Here is a 23,501-nt window from a genome sequence, read left to right on the forward strand (position 1 = left end):
AATTTAAAGTTATTACAGAGAGTCCGTTTTTTTGCTTTCATGTCATGTGACTATTCATAGTAGTGCTGTTTTATGACATTTCCAGGATAATATGTGGTGAAAGTGAGGGGTCTGCCCATACATAGCACTGTACAGTGATTGGGGGTGGATCAAATACTATGCTGTTCATTCCAGTTGAACAACTGGGCCGTTAAGGTAGAATGTGGCAAAGGCCGTAGGAAAACCAGACTGGCTTACTAGCAGTCAGGCACCACATCTACACTGAATTTTTTGTAAGCTTAAGAAATAAAACACAGAGGCTTTTCTGTGTCTGATACTTAATAGAGATCGTTACCTTACCACAAGCTGTGGTTAAAGCCATACTCTGAGTCCAAGGGACTTGATAGGCAATGTTCAGTACCCAACTCAGAAGGGTCCTAGCTAGAATTTTTTGAGACATAGAAATGAAGAAGATAGTATGAGAGCTGGTATATTACATTTCTTGTTTTCTTGAAGATAATGTCTTCAGTATTCCAGCTTTGGAGAGAGGTTTTATTGCAGCGTTCAAATTGTCCTTCTCTTTTGAAAGATCTTCGTAAGAGTTTTGTGCGAACAAGTACTGCAAGTACCAAGTCCCTGTGTGCCTGCAGTGTGAAAATATGTCAAAATTGAGCGTAATAGCTAGCCATGAAGATTGTTTTTTCAGTGTATCAGTATGATGTTATTTTCATTCTTAGTAATAGAAACTCACCAGTGGGGAAGGAAACACAAATGAATATTGTAAACTTTAAAAAGTAGAGGCTAAGTTAAAAAAAAAAAAATGAAAGCCATTCTAATGAGTCAGTAAAATCCTTTAAAGTCTCATTAATACCCCCAAGTCTGGAGCAAAGCTAACAGGGTAGGTATTCTTAGCTCCTCTCTCTTCTGACTAGGGCAGGAGCAGTGACTTCTAGGAAATGATGGCAGGTGAACCAGGGAAAGTGCAACTTCCTTCTCTGAAGGAAGTGAAGACTGAATTGGAAGACTGAGCCAAAGCCTTGGCGTTCTGTCACCCCATGTAGGAATGAGATACACATACCTCCCTTTCCCCCAATGAGTAGAATGAACCTTGGTACAGAATATTTTTTAAACATTGAAGAAGAGAGCTCAGAGGTCAGGTAAATATAAAACCAACAGGTCAAATAGAGTAGATATTAAAAAAAAAATCTTTGACCTCTTCAATGAACAAGGAACTTATAAAAATGGATAAAACACTTAGATGGTAAGAGGAAAATGCAAAGTTATATATATGGAAAGATGAAAAACAAATGAACAATGAAGGCATGTAAGAGGTTCCACAAATGCAAATGAAAAAATTGTTGGAGACCCTTTTCCCCATCCAACACAATAATCATTCAAAGACAGTCACTGCCATTGGAGGTAAAGAGAGCTGGACAGACTCTTGCACTACCTGACAGGATACATTTGTATGAACTTTCTGGAAACAATTTACCAAAGTCTATCATCATTGTGTACCTATTGAATAAAATGTATGAGTTAACACTGATTAAATACAGAAATAGAATAGATGCTAAACCTAGTGGGTGAGAGTATGATGAGAAATAGAATGTTTGCATAGTCTCAAAGTGTCTCCCCATAAGATATTAATACTTACTATTAATTGCAAAACAGTAACTTTACAGTGGAGATGGCTGCAGACAGAACCTTCGACCTTCATCAGCTGATCATCACCAGTGATGAGACATATTGATGTCATATGTCTCCTAAAAACACACACACGTCACTTCTGTGGCATTCATGCCCAAAATGCGTAACGTGAATTTAATAACGAAGTAACGTCAGTAAAACTAAATGATTAGTATAGGTACTCTTCAAAAATGTCATGGGTTCGAAAGACAAAGACTGAAGAACTGTCCTAGATTGGAGGAGACTAATGAGATGTGACAACTGCAGGCAACGTGAAATTGTAGACCGAGTCCTGAACCAGAAAAAGGATGTTAGAGGAAAACTGGAAAATTTTGTATAAGGTCTATGGATTGGGTAATAGTATTACATCCTAGTTAATTTCCTGGTTTTGGTAATTGTACCGTGGTTATATTGGGGGACAGTAATAAAAGGTATATGGAAATTATTTGTACTGTTTTTTGCAATTTCTTTGTAAGTATGAAATTATTACAAAACTAGTGCTTAAAATTTTTTATAAACCTGAAAAACTTCTGACTTCTTTTCAACATTTAGACTAAAACAGATACCTCAGAAAAACCAACTAATCAAGTATGGCCTGACTCTTCCGGTATGATTGTCAAAGACGATATTCTGCGACTTAAAAGTGAAATTCAAGTTTTACAGCAACAAAATCAGGTGATTAAAAAACTTCCTCTACTTCGTGAGAATTCTCATGACCTCATTCAAAGGACTTTTCAAAAATACAGAGGCAATATGAGTTAGTGGACAAGTACATTAGCAGGTGAATAAGGATTCCAGTTATTTCCTTTTACTGCTGGTCATGGGGTAGTATTTTCATCAGAAGGTAAGTTAGTATAATTCCAGTTTTCTGGAATTCCTCTAGTTTTCTAGGAATTCAGTATTTCTCTAATAGCATGGCTAATAGAGGTATTCTTTCCTCCTTAGGCAGCCCTTGACCAGAAAGTAAAACCGTGCTTATTTATATGGTTGGGAAGATGATCGTATTCTAAGATTGATCATAAAGCATCAGTTAACCAATACTTCTCTGGTTGAATGTTTTCATACATTTCAAAATACATACAGAATTTTAACCTTTACTCCTGTCAGAAAGCTACTTGACAAATAAATGAATCTATACTCTTACAAGGCATGAAGAGACTTTTACAGAATTATGAAAATGATATTATGTCAAAAAATGTTATAGGGAAAGAGAAAAGCGCAGAGGATATCAGAAAATGAGATTAGACTAGTCAATAAAGATGATGGGTATTTCCTCTAAATACTTTATTCTTTTGTATTTAGGAGCTTAAAGAAACTGAAGAAAAACTGAGAAATACGAATCAAGACTTATGCAATCAAATGAGACAAATGGTACAAGATTTTGACTCTGATAAACAAGAAGCTGTGGATAGGTGAGGTCTAGACAGAGGCCTGATGTCTGTCTTCTGGGCTCTCTTTCCCTTCTCTCTCCCGATAACGCCCCCCAAAAAAAGATTCGAGAGAAATGATGGTGTGAACCCTCCCTATTGAGATCATAAATTGGAGAAGATGAGTCCCTGGTTTCTCAAATTAGAATTTGGAACACATTTTCCATAGAAATAATGTTATGTAGTGAGTTGAGTTCTACAGAACCATCCAAACTGTAGTTCATTGAAATAGTAGAGCTTAATGGCTTAACTATTTTCTATAAGAAAGAAACCTGTGGGAGGAAATATGTCTTCTAAATAGGAAATCATGAACTTGGAAACAGACTTTGGGAACATAACTTACGTGTGAGTTGGTTACTTTAGTATTTGTGTTTAATATAGATAATTTGGAATTTTGGAACCACACCCTCTATTATTTCAATTAGTTTTTTTTTTTAATTTTTATTTATTTATTTATTTATTTATGGTTGTGTTGGGTCTTCGTTTCTGTGCGAGGGCTTTCTCTAGTTGCGGCAAGTGGGGGCCACTCTTCATCGCAGTGCGTGGGACTCATTATCGCGGCCTCTCTTGTTGCGGAGCACAGGCTCCAGACGCGCAGGCTCAGCATTTGTGGCTCACGGGCCTAGTTGCTCCGCGGCATGTGGGATCTTCCCAGACCAGGGCTTGAACCTGTGTCCCCTGCATTGGCAGGCAGATTCTCAACCACTGCGCCACCAGGGAAGCCCCTCAATTAGTTTTTTATAAACAAGTTCTCAACACAGACTATTATACTCTGTTTGAAGGACTGGGGCATTTCTCACATCCAGCTTTCTAATTTTTCTCTAGAAGCATTTGAAGAAAGAAAATTTTGAAGATTCTCATAAGATCATCTATTGAAAGCTAATTATTACCACTTTGGGTTGGGGAAGACCAATCTGATCTTAACTGTACTTTGCACTAGAAGGAGGGAGTGGGAAGGAAGGGAGGGAAACCAGTTCGTCTCAGTGTTTCTGGTAGTGCTGGCCCTGCCTTAGATTCCGCTGTCTGCTGTCTGTTTCTAGGTGTGAGAGGACTTACCAGCAACATCATGAAGCCATGAAAGCCCAAATACGTGAAAGCCTGTTAGTAAAGCATGCTTTGGAGAAGCGGCAGCTCTTTGAGGTTTATGAGGGAGCTCGCTTGCAACTTAGGTGAGAATGAAAGAGTTTAGCTGCCCCTGAAGCTGTAGAGACAACATTCTCTTATTCCCTCGTTTAGAGGAAAATTGTCTGTTCTGCAGCCTTATATTTAGTTGCTGGTTTTGTGTGTTCAAGGTCTGACTTAGATAAGGTGAATAAGGAGATGGCGGCCGTGCAGGAATGTTACCTGGAAGTGTGCAGAGAGAAAGATAATCTAGAAGCAACTCTCAGGAAGACCATGGAAAAGGAGCAACAGGCTGAAGAGAAGAAGGTACAGGACAAGTTCGTGTTGTGTTCACTTCATTTCATTTCTCACTGAAACCAGTACACTCACTCTCCTGTGAAACAGGGAAGCCTTCTGTAGAAGTCTTCACGTTTGGCTGATTCACACTAATTCAGCTCACAAAGTACAGTAAATATTGAAATGATTATTAAAGCCCTAGCAGAAAATGGCATACCCATAGGGGAAAGTGATTCATCCTTATAGATTTATTCTAAGAGGCAGAAGAGAGTTCTAAAAATAAGCAAGGTGGACCCGAGTCACTTTGAGTCTGAAACCCAGGGATCCTCGTTTTGCATGTTTGTTTGCTGCCCAAGTGATTCTATACAGTCCTGTGCGCACCGCACGGACGTTTTCCTCTGACCCATTTCTGTCAGGACTTAAGCGTCCTTTTATTCTGGGGAAAAGGGCAGGAGTTTGAACTTGGGTCTCATGATAGGGAAGGTGGGGATGTGGAGCTGTGGAGAGGAAGGTTGGTGTGAGTGTGACCTCTTTCCAGGGAGTTCTCATCGTTCAGGGAAGCTGGAGGGGCTGCAGTATCCTCTCTACTCCTGCCTGAATCTTCCAAGTTGCCCTTGGTGAGTGTCCAGGAGTGAAATCACATGTAAACAGTTGCCTCTCCTGTCTTCCTCGTCCTGGCCCAAGCCTCATCCAGACACACGTCTGCCTCTCCCTTCCCCTTGGGACCAGCCTGCGGACCACAATTTGAAAGCCACCTGCATCAAGATTAGACAATCATTTTAAAGGCTCGAGTAAATGTTCTATATACAGAGGTTTCTGAGTAAGTTATAGTGAAGTGAAGTTTCTGAATAAGTTATAGTGACTGTTGCTCCCACAGACTTAAAGAGCAGATGAGGAATCCAGGTCACTTAACATTTTGATTATTTTTGAATCGATTAATATGGTAGAAAAACATGCCATGTATACATACCATCTAGTGGAAAAAGAACTAAGGGGAGCTGTTTTAGTTAGTGCCGGCGGTATGAAAGTTAGAAGGGATCTTATATTACCTAGAAATTAAAGACTTAGCTCAATAATGTTTAAAAAAATTAAAATAGGGAGAAGATCTAGTGTGATTCTTTTCTTTCTTTCTTTAAATATATAAATTGGCAAGAACATAAGAGCAGTTCTCTCAAAGAGGTCATTCTTTTCAGGAATATATTTCCTGGTACTTTTAAAAGAATCAATTTGGCTGTAAAATTGAATCTCACGTAATTGGTCAGTTGCAGTTAATAGCTGCTACTGACTGATATTTTGGCTCATGAATGCTTGTGCACTGGGGCAAGAAGGAAAGTTAAAACTGCTGTTTGGCCCTTCCAAAAAAACTTACAGGCTAAATTTTTTTTTTTTTTAATTTTTAAATTGCCATACAGTAAAATTGACTCTTTTTCATTTGGTGTCCAGCTTTATAAATTTTTAACCCATGTATGGATTAAAACAGAATAGTTTCATCACCCTAAAAAACTCCCTTGTGCTATCCCCTTGTAGTTATACCCATCCCCCCACTTAAAGGGCCAGTGTACTTAAAGCGTTAAAAATTTAATTTCTTCCTCCTCTGGGAATTCTTAGTTTTTTATTTAGATTTATACAAGCTCTTTATAAAGCTTAATAGTCTTCATAAGCCTATTAAACTCGAGCAAGCTAGGGAACTGTTAGGGTAGTCCTTCTCTGCAAGACGTAAGCCATTTTCCCTGCGGTTGATCTTCAGGTCCGGAGCTTTGTTTGGATACAGACTGTATAAGACAGGCAATGCCGAGAGTCCCTGGTTGTATTTTCCTGTTTCATATGTGCTCTTTTCTGAAACACTTGTTGAGACAGGCTGCAGGTTAAGTTACAAGTTCAACTGCAAGTTGTAAAGATTTTAACACAGAGACTTTCCTCGCATGTTAACCTGGCTTGTTCAGAGAAGGGGGAATAAAGTCATAAACACAGGGCCCTTCAAACTGGGTTGTAATCAGTAGAGGCTATGAATCTGTAGACAAAGCAAAGATGATCGATATTCCTATCCATAATGCCATTCCTACACGCACTAAGGCTTGTTTATACAGTTGTAAACACGGTAAGTCAGTCCTTAGAGTTTTTTGACTGTCTGAGGCATGCAAAACAAGTTTAAACATTTTAAAACTATCCAAGTATTTCCTTCCCTCCTGTGATAAAGACTTTTTGAATTAGATATTCCTGTAGTATGTTCAAATGGCAGATTCCTATGACCAATAAATTTATTGCTTTTCTTCTGTGAAGAGCGGGAAACAAGGTTTTCCTCACTGTGGTGGATTGCAAAAATGGCCACACATTCTTCCTATCCCTGAATGTGTGTCTCCTTGCAACGTGGCTTTGTAGCTATTCTCAGTTGCAGATAGTCTGTTTCTCACCCCTTGAATCTGACCTTGGCCAAACGACTGACTTTGGCTAATGGGATATTAGTTAACATTATGTAAAAAGACACTTAGAAAGCTTTTATGCATTGGTCCTTGCAAGCGTGATACTCTCAGGAACGCTTTGACCAAGCACCATGTGAAGGATCCGGGATAACCTGCTAGATGATGACACATGTGACCAAGTCAGTGCATCATCCTGGCAGACATTGAACTCACCACCAGACATGTGAGTGTCACCATCTTAGACCATTGTAGCCTCAGTTGTCTGCAGAAATCAGCTGAGTGGACTCAGACCAGAACCACTGCCCAGCTGATCCACAGAATCATGAGAAGTAATAGGTGTTTGTTGTTCTGAGTCTCTGTATGGTCTGATTTACCATGTAGTTAAGCTAACTAATATATTCACAAACATACAAACACACGGAAAATTGGTAGCAGTTTTCTTCTTCGGGTCAGAAGGTAATGCAGATACATATGGAAACAACTCCTAAAGGATAGACGTACACAGATAAGACAATTTGGGGATTCCTTCTACAGTCAAACAAAAATAATAACAGTGATATATGATGTGTGATGTGACAGTGGACAACTTTCTCAGCCATGTGGATGAACCTGTCCTATAATCTTAGTACAACTGCACTCCTCATGACCTGACTGAAGAAATGGGTCCCTCAGTCACCGGAGGTTTTCCAAAATCATGCAACACTGAACAAACATGGATATTATCTTCTTGGCACGCGCCAGTGGTGGAGAAGACTCAGATAGCAATTAAGACAGAAATAATCCAGGTCAGCTATGAACTGGAAAAAAATCCAGACAACCAGATAGTCAGGAATCAGAAATAATGCCAGAGAGACACAGAGCAAAAGCTCGGTTGCCATGTAGCATTAGTTATGTGAGGTATACTTCCTTGGTGTTATAGTTTGTGGGCTTCAATGTGTTTCTTCTCATAGCATCTTGGTAGGACCTCCAGAAAACCATTTCAAAAATTTTTCAAACAGAAACTCTCATAGATAATTTTGATCCCTGAGTAGAGGTTTATTAGAGTTTTCAGATCAACTGGGTTCCTAGAATAAATAGGGAATATTATATGAATAGTTCAAATTGTTAAATTTTAACTGACACTTGAATGTTCTTATTTGATAATGCTTCAGCTAGTTTTGATAAAAAAATTTTATCTTTGATAATGAAAAAACATAACAATCTGGGTTTTATTGAAGGATGCATAGCTTTTAGAATAGAACAGTAATTTTTGGCCTATCGCTGAATACAGGTCTTTCAGAAATATAAATTTTTCTGGGCTGTGATACATTATGCATCTCCTTGTGGGTGGGGTGTAAACATAAATGTCAGTTTCACCTTTAAAAATAGTATTTGGTTCTCTGGGAATGTATTTATTGTATTAGATGCCTTTTCATTTAATACAACCATCTGTAAATTTTTTGTCCAAATATTTGAGATGTAGGCAGGTTTTTACAAGACAATTTATTCAACTGATTGAGTTAGCATATAGGAAGATCACTTGTCTCTGTTGCTGTTGTCTATTACATGCATATAACTATTATTTTATAAATTTGACTTGGAGAATATTAGTGTCATTTGAGATATTTATTTGACTTTTGTTTAAAGAGACAGCTATTGGAGGAAAGAGAAGAGTATGTAAGGAAACTGCAGCTGGAAATTGGAGAAAAGTACCAAGATACCCTTATGATGGAAAAGGACAAGTGGCTGAAAGAACAAGAAAGTGACATTAAACAGCAGGTTGAAAATGAAGTGATGTTAGCCAAAGCACACTGGGTTAAGGAACAGAAAGAGGTGTGGGTTAAAATTTCTTTCTAGTCATCATGTTTTAAAAAATGTGGTATTAACTGTTGAGAGACAGCTCTTCTTGAACTGACATTATTTTTAATTGCCAAGTACATACCTAATCACTCATTTTACTTCTCAGAACTGGGCTATTAGCAGCTTACTCACACCAGTTTTATTTTTTTAAACTTCCTACCTCTTGACTCTTCAACCCAATTCAGGATATAATGCTGTTTGTTTTTTTTTTTAAGAATTAAAAAAATTTTTTATTTATTTATTTTATTTTTGGTTGCGTTGGGTCTTCGTTGTTGCATGCTGGCTTTCTCTAGTTGTATCGAGCGAGGGCTACTCTTCATTACGGTGCGCGGACTTCTCATTGCGGTGGCTTCTCTTGTTGTGGAGCACGGGCTCTAGAGTGCAGGCTCAGTAGTTGTGGCACACGGGCTTAGTGGCTCCGTGGCATGTGGGATCTTCCCGGACCAAGGATCAAACGCGTGTCCCCTGCATTAGCAGGCGGATTCTTAACCACTGCGCCACCAGGGAAGTCCCTATAATGGGTTTTGAGGAGGACTTTTTTTGATTCCTCAAAAATGAAACCATGATCAAATTTCATATTGTGAAATGATTCTGATAACTCTAGACCAATATAATTAACAAATAATTTACCTACACTGTGGACCAGAAGAAAGAAATAATGACTGGGTAGGCTTAGAAGCACAAAACTTTACTTCTATTTCATAAGTAGCAAGTGAGATTACAAAATGCTCATAGTTTCCAAGAAAATTAAGAACCAAATTACGATCTTAAAAACTTAGTTGGAAGTGCAATAAGTTCTCAAACTAGGTTCTTCTGACCACAAGATTGCTACTAATCGGGGTTGGGGCTATCTCAAGATGGAATCATAGATCATTGTCCTGTCTTTTGACCTCCCTACTACTCATCTCCTCTCCTCTCCTCTCCCCCAAATCTCATTAATCTAGTGCTGGCACCTGAAATTCTTTTACTAGTCATTTTTTAACATAAAAGTATATATTATGGAATATATCTAGACATATATCTATAAAAAAATATGAATGGGGCTTCCCTGGTGGCGCAGTGGTTAAGAATCCGCCTGCCAATGCAGGGGACACAGGTTCGAGCCCTGGTCCGGGAAGATCCCACATGCCGTGGAGCAACTAAGCCTGTGCGCCACAACTACTGAGCCTGTGCTCTAGAGCCTGTGAGCCACAACTACTGAGCCTGCGAGCCACAACTACTGAGCCCGTGTGCCACAACTACTGAAGCCCGCACACCTAGAGCCCGTGCTCTGCAACAAGAGAAGCCACCGCAGTGAGAAGCCCGCGCACCGCAATGAAGAGTAGCCCCCGCTCGCCGCAACTAGAGAAAGCTGGCGCGCAGCAACGAAGACCCAACGCAGCCAAAAATAAATAAATAAATTTATTTTTTAAAAAATATGGATGACACAAAACAAATCCCCTATTTTTACATTGCTGCAAATTGGTTTTTAGTTGGATTTGCTAACCAGTTATTTACCAGGGGGGTGAGAGAGACAGCTAATGTTTTTGTGTTTTGTCAGGAAAGCATAAAGCATAGAGCAAAAGGGGCCACACAAGATGACCTTTTTGAGAGAAGCAATACAGCCAGGGGCTGTGGTAGCCAGGGAAGCTGTCTGAGAACTCTGGATACCCAGGAGGTGGGAAACAGGAAAAGGGAAAAGCAAATTTTGCTATTTCACAGTTTTGCCCAGTACTAATTATGTTTGGGTCCATCCCACTACACTGTTGAAAGTAGACTCACTAAGGCATCCTTCCAATAATGCCCTCCTCTTGAACGCACAGTTGACTGAGTACAATTTCGTATCATAAGAAACAAGATTCTAATTTGTCCAAATAAGTAAAAATGTTTTTTAGATTGTTCAATTTTAGGTTCATTAATTATGCTTACCCAGTGCCTGCTTTGTGAAAAGTCTGGTATTGATGGAAAATCACATATTAATAGTAGAAGTTTCCTTTGTTGTTGTTGTTTTTTTATCATGCCATCATTGTAGTGGCAATGTCAAAGCTTCCAGAAGGTCGCATCTTGAGAGCAAGATAGCCTGACCTTACACAATATACTTAACTCTTCCATGTGATTTATGTCCCATAGATAAGGTCAAAGAGTAACTTTCAGGATTTCCTTGAATATATTCTCATTGACTAAATTTCTAAACCTCACATAATAACTACAACAATGTCTAGATGGTTTTCAAACACTGCTGTGGTTGCTTTTCTGGCTAGCTATTAATTCTGAATATTTTATATTTTATAATTCTGAATATTTGAATATTTTTCTTTTCATACGATTTTTCTTCTGAAAACAGATCAAACAAGAACTTATTCAGCAGCTTGAAAAGGAGTGGCAGTCTAAGCTGAATCAAATTATAAAGGCAACGAAAAAGAAGACCTCAGATTGTTGCAGCCAAACTGACCAAGAAACTGCCATTGACGTTATTGCCAAGAAAGAGATGGCAATCACGGTAGAAGAGCAGAAGCGAAAAATCCAGCAAAATTTAGAGCAAGAGAAGGAAATAGCCATCAAGGGGGGCTTGAAGAAACTTGAGGTTGAATCGGAACTCAAATACTGTGAAAATATTGCCAAACAGGTAATAGGCAGGTTTCCTATAGTAAAATTACTGGAACTGCCTGCCTGCTCATGAAAACCCATAAAGTGCTACTGTTGAACTTGTTCATAACTTTATACTTAAACATTTTGTACACCCCAGGGTAGGATAACAATCTTATGTTGTTCCCAAAATTTTCATTATATTTCTGTCACAAAGCTGTCGCCTCTCAGTTTTTCTGTATGTTCTTTCAGTTTCCAAAATGTTTGCTCCTCTGAGGTCCGTCTAAACATTAAGATGCCTGAGGTTAATGATGATGGTTTTACATCTGAACGAAGCACAATTTAATTATGAATCTTTCTTATCTAACTTTATAGTAAATATTCCACTAAGGTAGTTATAGATGAGTAAGCTTAAAGTGAATAAGGTATATAACAGTATTTGTGTTGAGACTTGAGAGTTGAATCTGCAGGCATGCCCCTGCAAATGGGACTTTGTCTATAAATCCCAACCCCTGTCTCCCTGTAACAGATGTACAACCACATCACCCTCATAATTCATCAAGTCTTACATTTTTGCCAGAATTGAAGTATCACCCTCACTTTATAGTCACAAATTCATTCTTGACAGCAAGAAAATTTGCCAGGTGTAAGGCTCTAAACTATAATATGTTACTTGGTTCCAAGAAAGGTCATCCAGAGAAAAGTATAGCTCTGTGTTAACAATAAAGATGAGTTATTTGTTTTATCAATATTATCTATTACAGTGATTCTTGAATTTTTTGTTCTCAGGATGTCTTTACGCTTTTAAAAATTGAAGACACGAAAGAGCTTTTTCTGTGTTGGTAGTATGTCTATTTACTGTATTGGAAAAATATCTAAGAAATTTTTAAAAAACAAGAATCCTCGCTCATACTTGCCATTGGCTGTCAGAGAAGAGACATATCATACAGCATGTAGCCTCTGGAGAAGTATACTATTTACACATGAAAGAATGGGCGTAAAAAAAAGACAAATAAGGTCCAAATTTTTGAAAATACTTTTGACCTCACAGACCATCTGACAGGGTTTCTAACCCTCAGAGGTCCCTGGACCTTAATATAATATTATTTATTGTATACTTTTTATTTTAGATCTTTTACTTATTATAAAGTCTTAAGATAATGCCTGAAGTAAAGTTTTATAAAAAACATACTCTGCTTTTGATAAATACTTGAAATTCTACCTATTTGTTAAATTGTTATACATGGTTTTACAAGGAATCCTTAAAGTTTGGAAGCATAGGCAAATATAGTAATTGTATCAAGGACATTTTCAATCAGTTAAAAAATAATTTTCTCAACAGAGTTAAGAAAATTTTCTATAGGCAAAGAGACATGTTCTTAGGGGTGCTGCTTAGGTATTTATACAATCACAGATCTTGTGAAGAAAAACAAATAGCATGATATAGTAGAAAGGAAATGTTCATAATAACTTCTAAAGGAATGTAAATTTCTATAGGAGCTTTATCTTTTCCCCATATTTTTAACTTCCTGGAATTTACCTATAAATGTATTTAGTATTTTAGTGAGAAATTCAGCCCCTTTTATCTACTCTGCTTTTGTGTGTGTGTATGGCTACACATATGTTGTGTATCTGGATATTTCAAACAAGGAAATAAGGAAAGTTTATTTAATAAATGATCTGTGGTCACCCTGTGACAGATGTACAACCAGATCACCCTCATAATTCATCAAGTCTTACATTTTTGCCAGAACTGAACTATCAACCTCACTTGATAGTCACAAATTCATTCTTGACAGCAAGAAAATTTGCCAAGTGTAGGGCTCTAAACTATAATATGTTGGTGCATGCTTGCCTGTGTGCATGTGTTTATATGTCGGGCACGAGGTCTGAGGAGGTGGTGGGTATACTGATTGGACAGCGGCTGACACCAAGCAGCCTTCCTGCATGTCTTCTTCTTTTTCCCCAAGATAAATAGGAGTTTGTTGGAAATGGCAATTGGTACTTTGTATAAAGCTTTCTAATAATAGTAGTGGCCATCAAACGTGTAGATTTCTAATTCCTGCTTTGCCTTTTGCAGTGGATAGTATGGGACATTTACAACAGAAGGATTAGAATCTACTGTTTGGGATGAGGTGGGGTGCTTGAAGTCAGTTTAACTACTGTAGTGCAATACAATGTAAATGCACATGAAATCATAGTGGTTACCTGCATATGGGATCTTTCTGAAATTTTATACATTCCTTTACCTCTCTCTCTCCTGCAATTGCTCTCCTGCAGGTAGAAACAGCTGTGCAAAATGCTCGTCATCGGTGGCTGGAAGAACTGCCCGAGCTTGCAGAGTATAAAGCACTTCTAAAGGCAGAACAGAAGAAGTGGGAGGAGCTACAAGAGCAGTCTGTGGCCACACGGGTAAGAGCTCTCCTGGAAAGAAGCTTCAGGAGGGGGCCTCATCTCAGTCCCGGGAACTCCTACCTGCTCACAGCACTGTGGGAGGATTAAATGCGATAATGCATACTAAGCATAGGGCCTGATTAGTGGGATCTGTTCTCATCATCATCAAGTTGTGGAGGGGGAGAGAATGTGTTTCAGGGTTGTGAAACTCTCATAATCTGGAGGATAACCTTACCCGCAGAATGAAATCCCTATTTATCTTGTAGTATCTTTAGGAGAAACTGAGAGAGCAATTAGCTCTACAGTATCCTTTCACATGCATGACTACTGTTTTCTGTGCTGTGTCAGTAGTCTTATAATATACTCCCCTTGGTAAATAACAAGCTCTCCTTTCCAGAGATGTCATGTTCCTTGACTGGAAACATCAGATATTTTAACCATTTGTATCCTCACAACTTAATTTATTAGTGTAAACTGGTTCTAATCAAAATGCCAATAAACTGAACATAGTTTTGAAGTTTGACACAATAATTCTAAAATTTATTTGGAAAACTGAAAGGACTAGAAATTTTTCTAAATGTTCTGGAAAAGAAATAGTAGTCCAGCCCTAACACTTAATAGAATATGTTGGAAAGCAACAGTTCAGACAGTGTTGAGTCACAAAAATAGAATTCTTTTTCATTCAGTACTATACAGACTTGAGATAGGCCCAACTATGACTAAAAGCTTAATAAATTGTTTCAAAACAAGGAAATGAGGAATTTTCCATAATAAATCATCTTATGATAGCATTTTAGAAAAATTGTTTTCCCACCCCCTACATCACAATAAACTCTAGGTTGATTCAGAAGATAAACATTTTTAAATGACAGTATAGAAAAATTAAAAGAAATGGAATATTTCAGATTTGCATCATAATAACTCAGTTGTGAGACAACAGGCAAAGCACAGTAGCCAAGATAGGTAAATGGGATAAAATATGTACAAACATTTAAAACATTTGTTTTTATAATAAAAAACGGAAGTGAAGGGGATAATAAAAATAAGGAAAGTAAATGAATCAAACAGAAACATTAATACTAATATATGATTAAAAAAAACAATACAGATTTATAAGAGAAACAATTTGTGAGTGAGTACACCAAAGATATGAACAGATAGTCTTCATGAGAAGTCCAAATAGCAAACTTAAGGTGATATTTTATGCCATATGTTTATACCTTCTCTTCTTAATTGTAATGCACAAAATAGATTGCAGTATCAAGCATATGCTACTCTTCTGTTGTCACAACCATTTTAGAAAATAATGTGCGTAACAGACATTGTAAATGAGTCATATGTTGCATTCATAATCTTATTCCACAAATTACTTAAGGAAATAATTCAGCATAAGTAAAAAATCTAATATTTTTCTCAACTTATGTGGTAGTTCATGGGTAGTTCATGTAATGGTTCATTACAGTATTCTCTGTACTTTTAGTATGTTGAAATATTTCAAAAGGAAATTTAAGAGGGAGACAGAAAGAGGAAACAATATGATGGTATGCATATGTGTCTTAGAGCTCAGAAGTTAAGAATAATAAAGTTGATTTTTCCTTAAGAACACAGAAGGCCTGAATATATGTGAATGCAGAAATACAGAAACGAGAGGACGGTGTGTTGCTTCTCAAACTTTAGCAGGCATGAGAATCACCTGGAGGGTTTAGTTAGAGCACATTCCTGGGCTTTGCTCCTGGAGATGCTGATTTGTTGGGTCTGGAGTAAGTCACGAGAATTAGACTTTCTATCCGACTCCCGGGTGATGTGGTAACTGCTGGTCTTTGGACCACACTTGGCTGTGAGTAGCAGTGTTCTAGATAATTATTCAGCCACAAAACATAGTGTTTTGTGCAAATGCTTCCTCCAAGCCAAATGAGATGAGCAAGAGCCAGTTTCATAGCATTTGCTGGAGAGTTCTTATAAGATTAGAGTGATCCATCAAGATCTGTGGAAATTTAAAGCCAGTTTCTAGAGTCCAGAAGTCGGCAAGTTGGTTCAGTGGTTCCCAGACTTTGCTGCACATTGGAAAAATGTGAGGATCTTTTAAAAAATACTTTTGCCTGGCTCCCAACCCAAGGCTTTATGTTTCAATTGGTACAAGGTGTGGCCTGGGCTTAGGGATTTTAAAAGCTCCTCAGGTGATTCTAATGTGTAGCAACATCAGGAAACACTAAATCAATTAATGCTGTCAAATTCTCCTTGTAAAACTTTATGTGAGAGGTTGTACACTTTTGGTGAGCTTGGGCGGGTCATGCAAATTCCCTGGGATCTGACACCTCCACCCAAGTTACCTGTTAATAATTTCCAGGCATCCATTGTGACAGGACCTGATTTCCTTTTTGGGAAAGGAAACATGTTTCAAACATGTTTCACTTCGTTACTGAATTATTCTGCTGGTAGCAAAAGAATTTTTCTGTGAATTCCTTCGTAAAGCTCATCTTAGATATTGGGTTCCTTTAGTAAACTTAAAGTATGATTCAAAATTTTTGATTTATATCCAACTATTCAGGAACACATTTTATTGAATAAAGGTATGTAACATGTGTCTAGGTATCCATATAGTTGAAGATGTTCGCTATAATTGTATAATAGCTGAGAATTAAGGACACAGACCCCCTGTCTCAACAGCCAGAGCGTATGTATGGTATTTTTTTTTTTTGACACATATATATGTATTTTTTTTTTTCTATGTCATAATATTGACATTCAGTCCAGTAATCCTCCACTGTAACAGCTCCTTTACTTTACAGTGAAAATTGACTTGTATATTTTTTGCCTCTGAGTCCTTGTGGGATTTTGTTTGTTTGTTTTTAATTCAAACAGAAAGTCACAAAAATTATAATCATCCTCATCAGTTCACTCAGTCCCATGTAATTAATTTTTTTTCATCTTGATCTTTTGTTAGCACTTTTATGAATTCATCAGTTTTCCATTAGAGTTCTGAAAATGCTTATTCATTCAGTTCAGCAGTATAGTCAGTATATATGGTATTGATTCATAGCAGTCACCATTGTCTAGGCCAAGCCTTTGGAGATGGCCAGTTCTTCTTTTACATTTGTATCCTTGTGACTTCTTTGAATTCAGTCCAGGGAATATTAGAAGTAAAAGGGACTTGAGATCATCATCCAATCTGCTCGTTATATAGAAGACACTAAGTACAAAAGAGATTAAGAATTTTTCTAAGCCCATGCAGCCAAGAGTAACAGTAACTACATAACATTTTTTGAGTCTTATTGTTTGCCGGGCTCTAAGTGCTTTATTTATTTTATTTTATTTTAAAAAAATATTTATTTACTTATTTATTTGGCTGCGTCGGGTCTTCGTTGCGGTGTGCAAGCTCTCTAGTTGTGGTGTGCGGGCTGTAGAGCACGCAGGCTCAGTAGTTGCAGCGCGCGGGCTTAGTTGCCCCCACGGCATGTGAGATCTTAGTTCCCCGACCAGGGATTGAACCTGCGTCCTCTGCATTGGAAGGCAGATTGTTAACCGCTGGACCACCAGGGAAGTCCCCTAAGTGCTTTAATAGATTATTTCCTTTTGTCGTTTAATCCAAAAAAAAGAAAAAAAAACTATCAAGTGGGCATTGTAATTATCCCCATTTTATAGATGAGGAAACTGAGGCTCAAAGAAGTTGAGGAGTGGGAAGTTAATTCCAGCAATTTGTCTCCAGAGCCTGTTCTGTTAAGCACCGGGCTAGGCTGCCTCTGCAATCCAAGTCAGGATTTGAGCTACAGCTCAGGCTTTTTGATTCCCTATTACTTTTTGGTTATGTACTACTGGTGCCTATGATCTGCTAGTCTTGCTATTCTGTTATAAACAAAAATTGGATTAATGAAAAAATGACTTTGTTTGATATTGTCATTTAATGAACTGTTTTAACCACTAAAATTGCATTAAAATACAGTATGTTTGTCAGCAAGTTATTGTGCAGGTTATGTGTGTTACATTCCTAAAAATATTAGTAAGATTTCCTTAGAGGCTGCTTTTGCTTCATATAAAAGATAATTCATTTGTTGGGGGCTTTGATTTGAGACAGCATCTGTATTAAAAAAAAATATGAATTTTTTTCTAAAATTAGTTTTAGATAATTATATAATTATATATTTTTGATCAGTTTAAATTTCTAGTTATTCATATAGAAATGGATGTTTTATTTTAAATAACGTGAGACAAAGTATTAGGTGATTTAAAATGAGGGAAAAGATCCTTAAGTTTAGTGTAAGTGTATTTTAGGACCAGCCAATGTCTTATCTAAATTTACTTTTTCCCTTTAATTTTGATTTTAAATCTCTTATTAATAAGTTCAAAGATTAACCCAACTGGTTACTTTAATTTTTTTTTATTAATGAGGAGAATCATAAAGAGTTTTCATTGTGCATTGTTATGTCCTTTAGATATTGTTTGCTGTTTCTGAAGCTAAAGAGAAATGGAAAAGCGAGATTGCAAATATGGAGAAAAATGTCGTACCTGGAAAGCAATTGGAAGAGAAGATTCATTCTCTGCAGAGAGAGCTTGAGTTAAAGAATGAGGAAGTCCCCATGGTTGTCAGGGCTGAGCTGGCAAAGGCCCGGAGTGAATGGAACAAAGAAAAGCAAGAAGAAATCCACAGAATTCAAGAACAAAATGAGCAAGATTACCGGCAATTTTTAGATGATCATCGAAATAAAATTAATGAGGTGCTTGCAGCAGCTAAAGAAGACTTTACGAAACAAAAAACTGAACTACTTCTTCAAAAGGAGACAGAATTACAAACGTGTTTAGACCACAGTCGCAGAGAATGGACTGTGCAGGAAGCTAGGCGGATCCAACTGGAAATCCATCAGTATGAGGAAGACATCCTAACTGTCCTTGAGTTTCTCTTAAAGGACACCCAGAAGGAGCAAGCCAGTGGTTCAGAGAACAAGTACCTTTTGGAACTCATGTCGACTTGTTCTTCGAAATGGGTGTCTGTGCAATATTTTGAAAAACTAAAGACCTGCATACAGAAAGCATTTCAAGATACACTCTCCCTACTTATAGAAACTGTCAACTCAGACTGGGTAAAGGTATGTTCCTAATAAGTGAAAAAAGCTATGATTAAATGTGAAAGATGATTGTAGAAGCTGCATTTGGTATTTTTTCCTTTCTTCATTCTCCAGTTTAATAGGTGTAAGACTTGTGTTTTTACTAGTGGTTTAAAAAACTTTTAGCAAATTCAGAGGATTGCAATTTTTTTTTTTTTGTCCCCCAAAATTTGCTTCTTCATAGTGCCACAAATATGAGCAGAGCTTTTAGCCACTAGACATCCTTTTCCTTAAAAAAGTATATGCTGTTCTTTGTAAGGGCCTGAGATTTCAGAAACTGAATAACTTTCATTCCTATTTTTGTTTTTTGGGCATGACTACTTCAAGAAATATGCATCGTATTAAACTAGGGTTTCTTAAGATCTTCTAAAGAGTTTGGAAGCCTATTTCTTGCCCTCAAGGAATTTATATCTCATGTAGGCAAAAAATGCCAACTGGGTACAAAGAATATTGATATAGAAACAAGCAAGTAGAGGTATGGCTCACTCACACAAAAAGCCCAGTTTTGCTAGTGTACTACATATGTGCATGTAGAATGAATTCGTTTTATTCTTTTCGTTGTGTAAGTGTTCTCTGACACCAGCTTTTAGTTTGTGTGGAAGATCTGATAAAACCAAAGTCTTGCTGCCTTATGATTAAAGACATTAGATATGCATGAAAAATCCGGAATGATATTCTAGGCATTGTGACCAGCCAATTTCAACATTTGGAATTCGAGGTAGAAAAAAAATGCCAATATTATAAGGTTTGTCTGATAGAAGAGTTGATACATAAAAGCTACAATTCATTAAAATATTGTGATTAAAGATTTTCAAGGCCAGGATTGAGCATTTGGTATTAATACCTACTGGAAAGAGTTATAAGCTACAAAAAAATCTGAGTTCCAGCCTCATACTTAGCGATAACTAGCTTATTTACCTTGGGTAGTCATAGTTGCTCATCTGAAAAATAAAATACAAATCCCTGGTCTAATTCCTTGGATTTTGGTAGGATACAAATGACATAGTTTGATCTTTCTGCATCTTGCATTTGAAACAGTACAGAATTTTAGAGCCAAAGGAACCTGAAAGATCAATCTGTCCCATCCCAATTCAACCCAGTTGATATTTTTATTCTTGATTTCACAAAGATGTTACTGCTTAATAGTTGCTTTTAATGTAAAATTAACTCAGCAAGACCACTTCCCATGAGTACTGCATGATTGAGAATTTTTGGGAAAAGCAGATAATTAAGAAGAATTATTTATAGCAGACTTTAAGGATAAGAAGTGATGGGAAAATCATGTTATATGCTTTCAAGTTTGCTTTCCTGAAGCAAAAGGAAACTTTTCTCTGCTATAAAAGTCAAGAAGCTACAACACCTTTCTCCTACTGTTAATATATATAATCAACCCTGGGGTCTTTTCATAGGGCTTAAAATTGTGCAAGCAGTGTAAGATCCTCTGTAAGACTTTATGTGTCTCACATGTATATGGAGACAGAATCACATAATTTGGCTAAGAATTTAGACTTTTGCAGCTTTCACTGAGTGGGATCAGATTCTGTTCCTGAGAAAAGGGTGCCTCTGAAATGCCTGATCTGGCATTGGTCACAGAAGAATAATACTCAACCTTCTGCTGTCTTAGTGCTAACTCAGCTCAGGACCTTGAGATAAAGCAATGATTATAAAGCAGTGATTATAAATTTGCAATATAGGTGCCATAAATGTGAAGAACTATGATTTATAATTGATTAAATTTGTGGTTTTTAGAACTGTTCATGAAAATTAAAACTGGAAAAAATGATCGGTATACAAAGTCCTCATTAAAATAACTTAGGTGATCAAGATTTAATTTAATTTAATTTATTTTTAGTCAATTTTTTTCAGCTTTACTGAGCTACAATTGACAAATAAAATAGTAAGATATTTAAAGTGTCATCATGGTGATTTGATATACATATACATTGTGAAAGGCTCCCCACCATCTAGTTAATTAACACATCCATCGCCGCACATATTTACCTTATTTTTTGTTGGTGAGAACATTTAAGTTTAGATGATCCAGATTTTAAATGGCAAGAATGCAATGAATTAAAAATATGGTTTCCAATAACATGAATGCCTTATCAAATATATAATTTATATTCATATACTAAGTATATTAATACAGCAGTTCATAATAGATAAAACAGAAATATCAACTGGAACAAAATTTTTAAACAAATTTAAGGATGTGTGTTTTGTGTTTTCTTACCACCCATGTCAAGTTAAAACTAAGACAAAAGGTTGCTGCTCCTGCCTTTTTTGTCATCTTGGCTTTTCTCCAGTTTTGAGTAGAAACTGGAAATATTGGCTACCTTTGGGATCAGTTTTTATTATTTCTTTTGGCCTCAACCTCATACCCTCTTGATTGACTGGAGTTTGCATTGTCTCTGTACCTACTGACCTCTGCCTCTGTTGGGTGGCATGGGTAGGTTTCCTGACAATGAAATGAGTTTCTCAAAATCAAAATCAACGCTTCTAGAATTGAGCATATATAATGTATTTTAAGTAATTAAACAAGACAGCTTTCTCAAGATTACCTGTTCTGTTTGAGTTTTAGTAGTTGTCCAAAATCTGAAAATATATTGCCTTAAAAGAATGTCCCACCATTAATGAATTTAGTAGCTGTGCTGCCAAAACAGAAACTAGAATGCAGAAAGTGTTCAATAAATATTAGTGAGGAAATGGTCTTGTGCAAGATGTTTCACTTAGATGAGCCTCAGTTTCTGTCCTTAACATTGGCATTCGACTGTCTTTTCTTGTGAACAAATGACAATATGTATTAAAGTATTTAGAAATATAACATACTGTATGTTTCAAAAATTGTTTTTACTGTTGTTACTTTCAATTCATGGGAGGCAAAAGGTTGGTACTATAGTTTCTAATGAATTTTCTCCCTGCTGCCGTGTAAATGTTCTGGATTTTCAAAAACAATTCTGATTTCACATAGTCTGTTCTGTGGTTTGATCACAGAAACCATTAAAATATCTTAAAAGTGGAAACTATATCTCCTGTCTGTCCCATAGCTGGCCCACCAGTCCTCTGTTGGATAATGTTCTAATTTGGAAAATACGGTCATAGGAGTCTAGCTCATAGTAATGACAGTATTCACATAAAACCCTAAGAAAAATATTGGTGATAGTTTAGGCAAGATTTTGTTCAGGCTGTGTTTTCTTTTTATATTTTTAATATTAGTATTTTGAGTAGAGAAAGATTTTTAATAAGCATTAACTATGAAGATAATCTGTTTCAGAGAAATATGACCAAGATCTCTAAGGATCCTGCCACAAGGGTCACTGGCAGAGGAGACCCTAGGGTCCTGGCGCTCCTTCCTGCACCTACATCTGGACACCACACTCAGCCCTTGGCCGTGCAAGAAGCAGAAGCTGGTAATGGGATTTTGTTCCTACTATTCTTTGCATCATCCATAATCCCAGTTCCAGAGGGTTGTTTTGAGGATAAAAGGAAATCAAAGACGTGCACAGTTTTCATGAGTGAACAAATGTGTGATATTACTCCTAAGTAATGTGTGTCTTCTCCCCAGGTTTCATTTTGTATTAGCAGACAGGGTTGCTTTAGGCCCTCTTATTTCCTATCTTTTCATGTCTTCCCTCCATTCATAAGTGACTCTTATTATGAGGAGAATAATGAGAATTTTAGTAGAGCAGTCATGTTTTTATTTCCTGGCTTTGATGAGAAAGGGTTACACATAAGAGAATTGCCAAATCACTGAGACCTTTCCATTAAATTTATTGAAGCTTATTTCAACTGTTTTTAATAGAAATCTTTCTGAAGTGTATTAAGTGTTTTCTGATGTATTCGTGGGTTTCTTGAGGTTGGGGGGCAGTGTTTTTATCTCTTCCTCTCCACCAACTGTCAAAGTGAGTGGCACATAGTTTGTGTTCCTTGAATATTTGATGAATTAATAATTTAACTTTTACTTTGTGACTTAGAGTTGTCAGTTCAAAAAGAATTGCACTGTGCTACAGCCCCTTGAGGTGTTCAGAGCTCGCTGAGGAATATGGGCTTATACTGTCTATTTACTGGGATTTTGAACTAGGAACTGCCATACGCTTTATAAGCTGCAGTCCTTTTAGGACATTGACCCCTTGCAGCCTGCTCCTTCCCTCCATGTACAAACCATACGTACTTTTTGTTTCTTGTCTGCTGTCTCCATTGTAACCTGGAAAAGAACTAAGAATTGCCAGAACAAATCATATGTACAAAGCCAATAACCTTAGTTTCCACATGTTTCTAGTTCAGTAGGCATATTAACAGAGTCTTAGAGAATCTCTGCCTTTCCTAAGAAGTCAGTTGACAGTTATTTTTCTCATTGCCCATCCAGAAACCCTTTTTCCTTATCTCTAGGTTCTAGATAGTTGAGAATATCTTTTTGCCAATTAGTTAAATGCTAATTTACCAATTAGTAGGGTAACACTATCTTAATTTGTATCTTGCTTCCTACGTTTCAATGTCATTTTATGTCTGTTGTTATGTTTGGAATAACCTGAGAATTACTTTCTAATTTGTGAAATGCATAGAAGTGAGTTTTAAATATTATGTGGGAGGTCCAATCAATATGAAAGAAATTAGTTTTGACTTAGGACAAATCAAACTATAAAAGGATTTACTTTTCTTTCTTTAATCTTTTTTCCCTAAAAACAAACACATTA

General features: G+C 36.9%; 1 protein-coding gene across 1 annotated transcript in view; it reads left to right on the forward strand.

Annotated features, from left to right (window-relative positions):
• The window catches only part of CEP152 (centrosomal protein 152), a 98,803-nt gene that overhangs the window by 58,097 nt on the left and 17,205 nt on the right, over window positions 1–23,501 (forward strand). The window contains exons 14-21 of the mRNA XM_061182159.1: window positions 2,218–2,340; window positions 2,968–3,077; window positions 4,133–4,261; window positions 4,385–4,520; window positions 11,073–11,354; window positions 13,595–13,726; window positions 18,139–18,789; window positions 22,082–22,217. Of these exons, the coding sequence (XP_061038142.1) occupies window positions 2,218–2,340; window positions 2,968–3,077; window positions 4,133–4,261; window positions 4,385–4,520; window positions 11,073–11,354; window positions 13,595–13,726; window positions 18,139–18,789; window positions 22,082–22,217 (1,699 nt within the window). The remainder of the gene's footprint in view (window positions 1–2,217; window positions 2,341–2,967; window positions 3,078–4,132; window positions 4,262–4,384; window positions 4,521–11,072; window positions 11,355–13,594; window positions 13,727–18,138; window positions 18,790–22,081; window positions 22,218–23,501) is intronic.

The sequence above is a fragment of the Eubalaena glacialis genome, chromosome 2, assembly GCF_028564815.1.
Source record: "Eubalaena glacialis isolate mEubGla1 chromosome 2, mEubGla1.1.hap2.+ XY, whole genome shotgun sequence".
Taxonomy (NCBI): Eukaryota; Metazoa; Chordata; class Mammalia; order Artiodactyla; family Balaenidae; genus Eubalaena; species Eubalaena glacialis.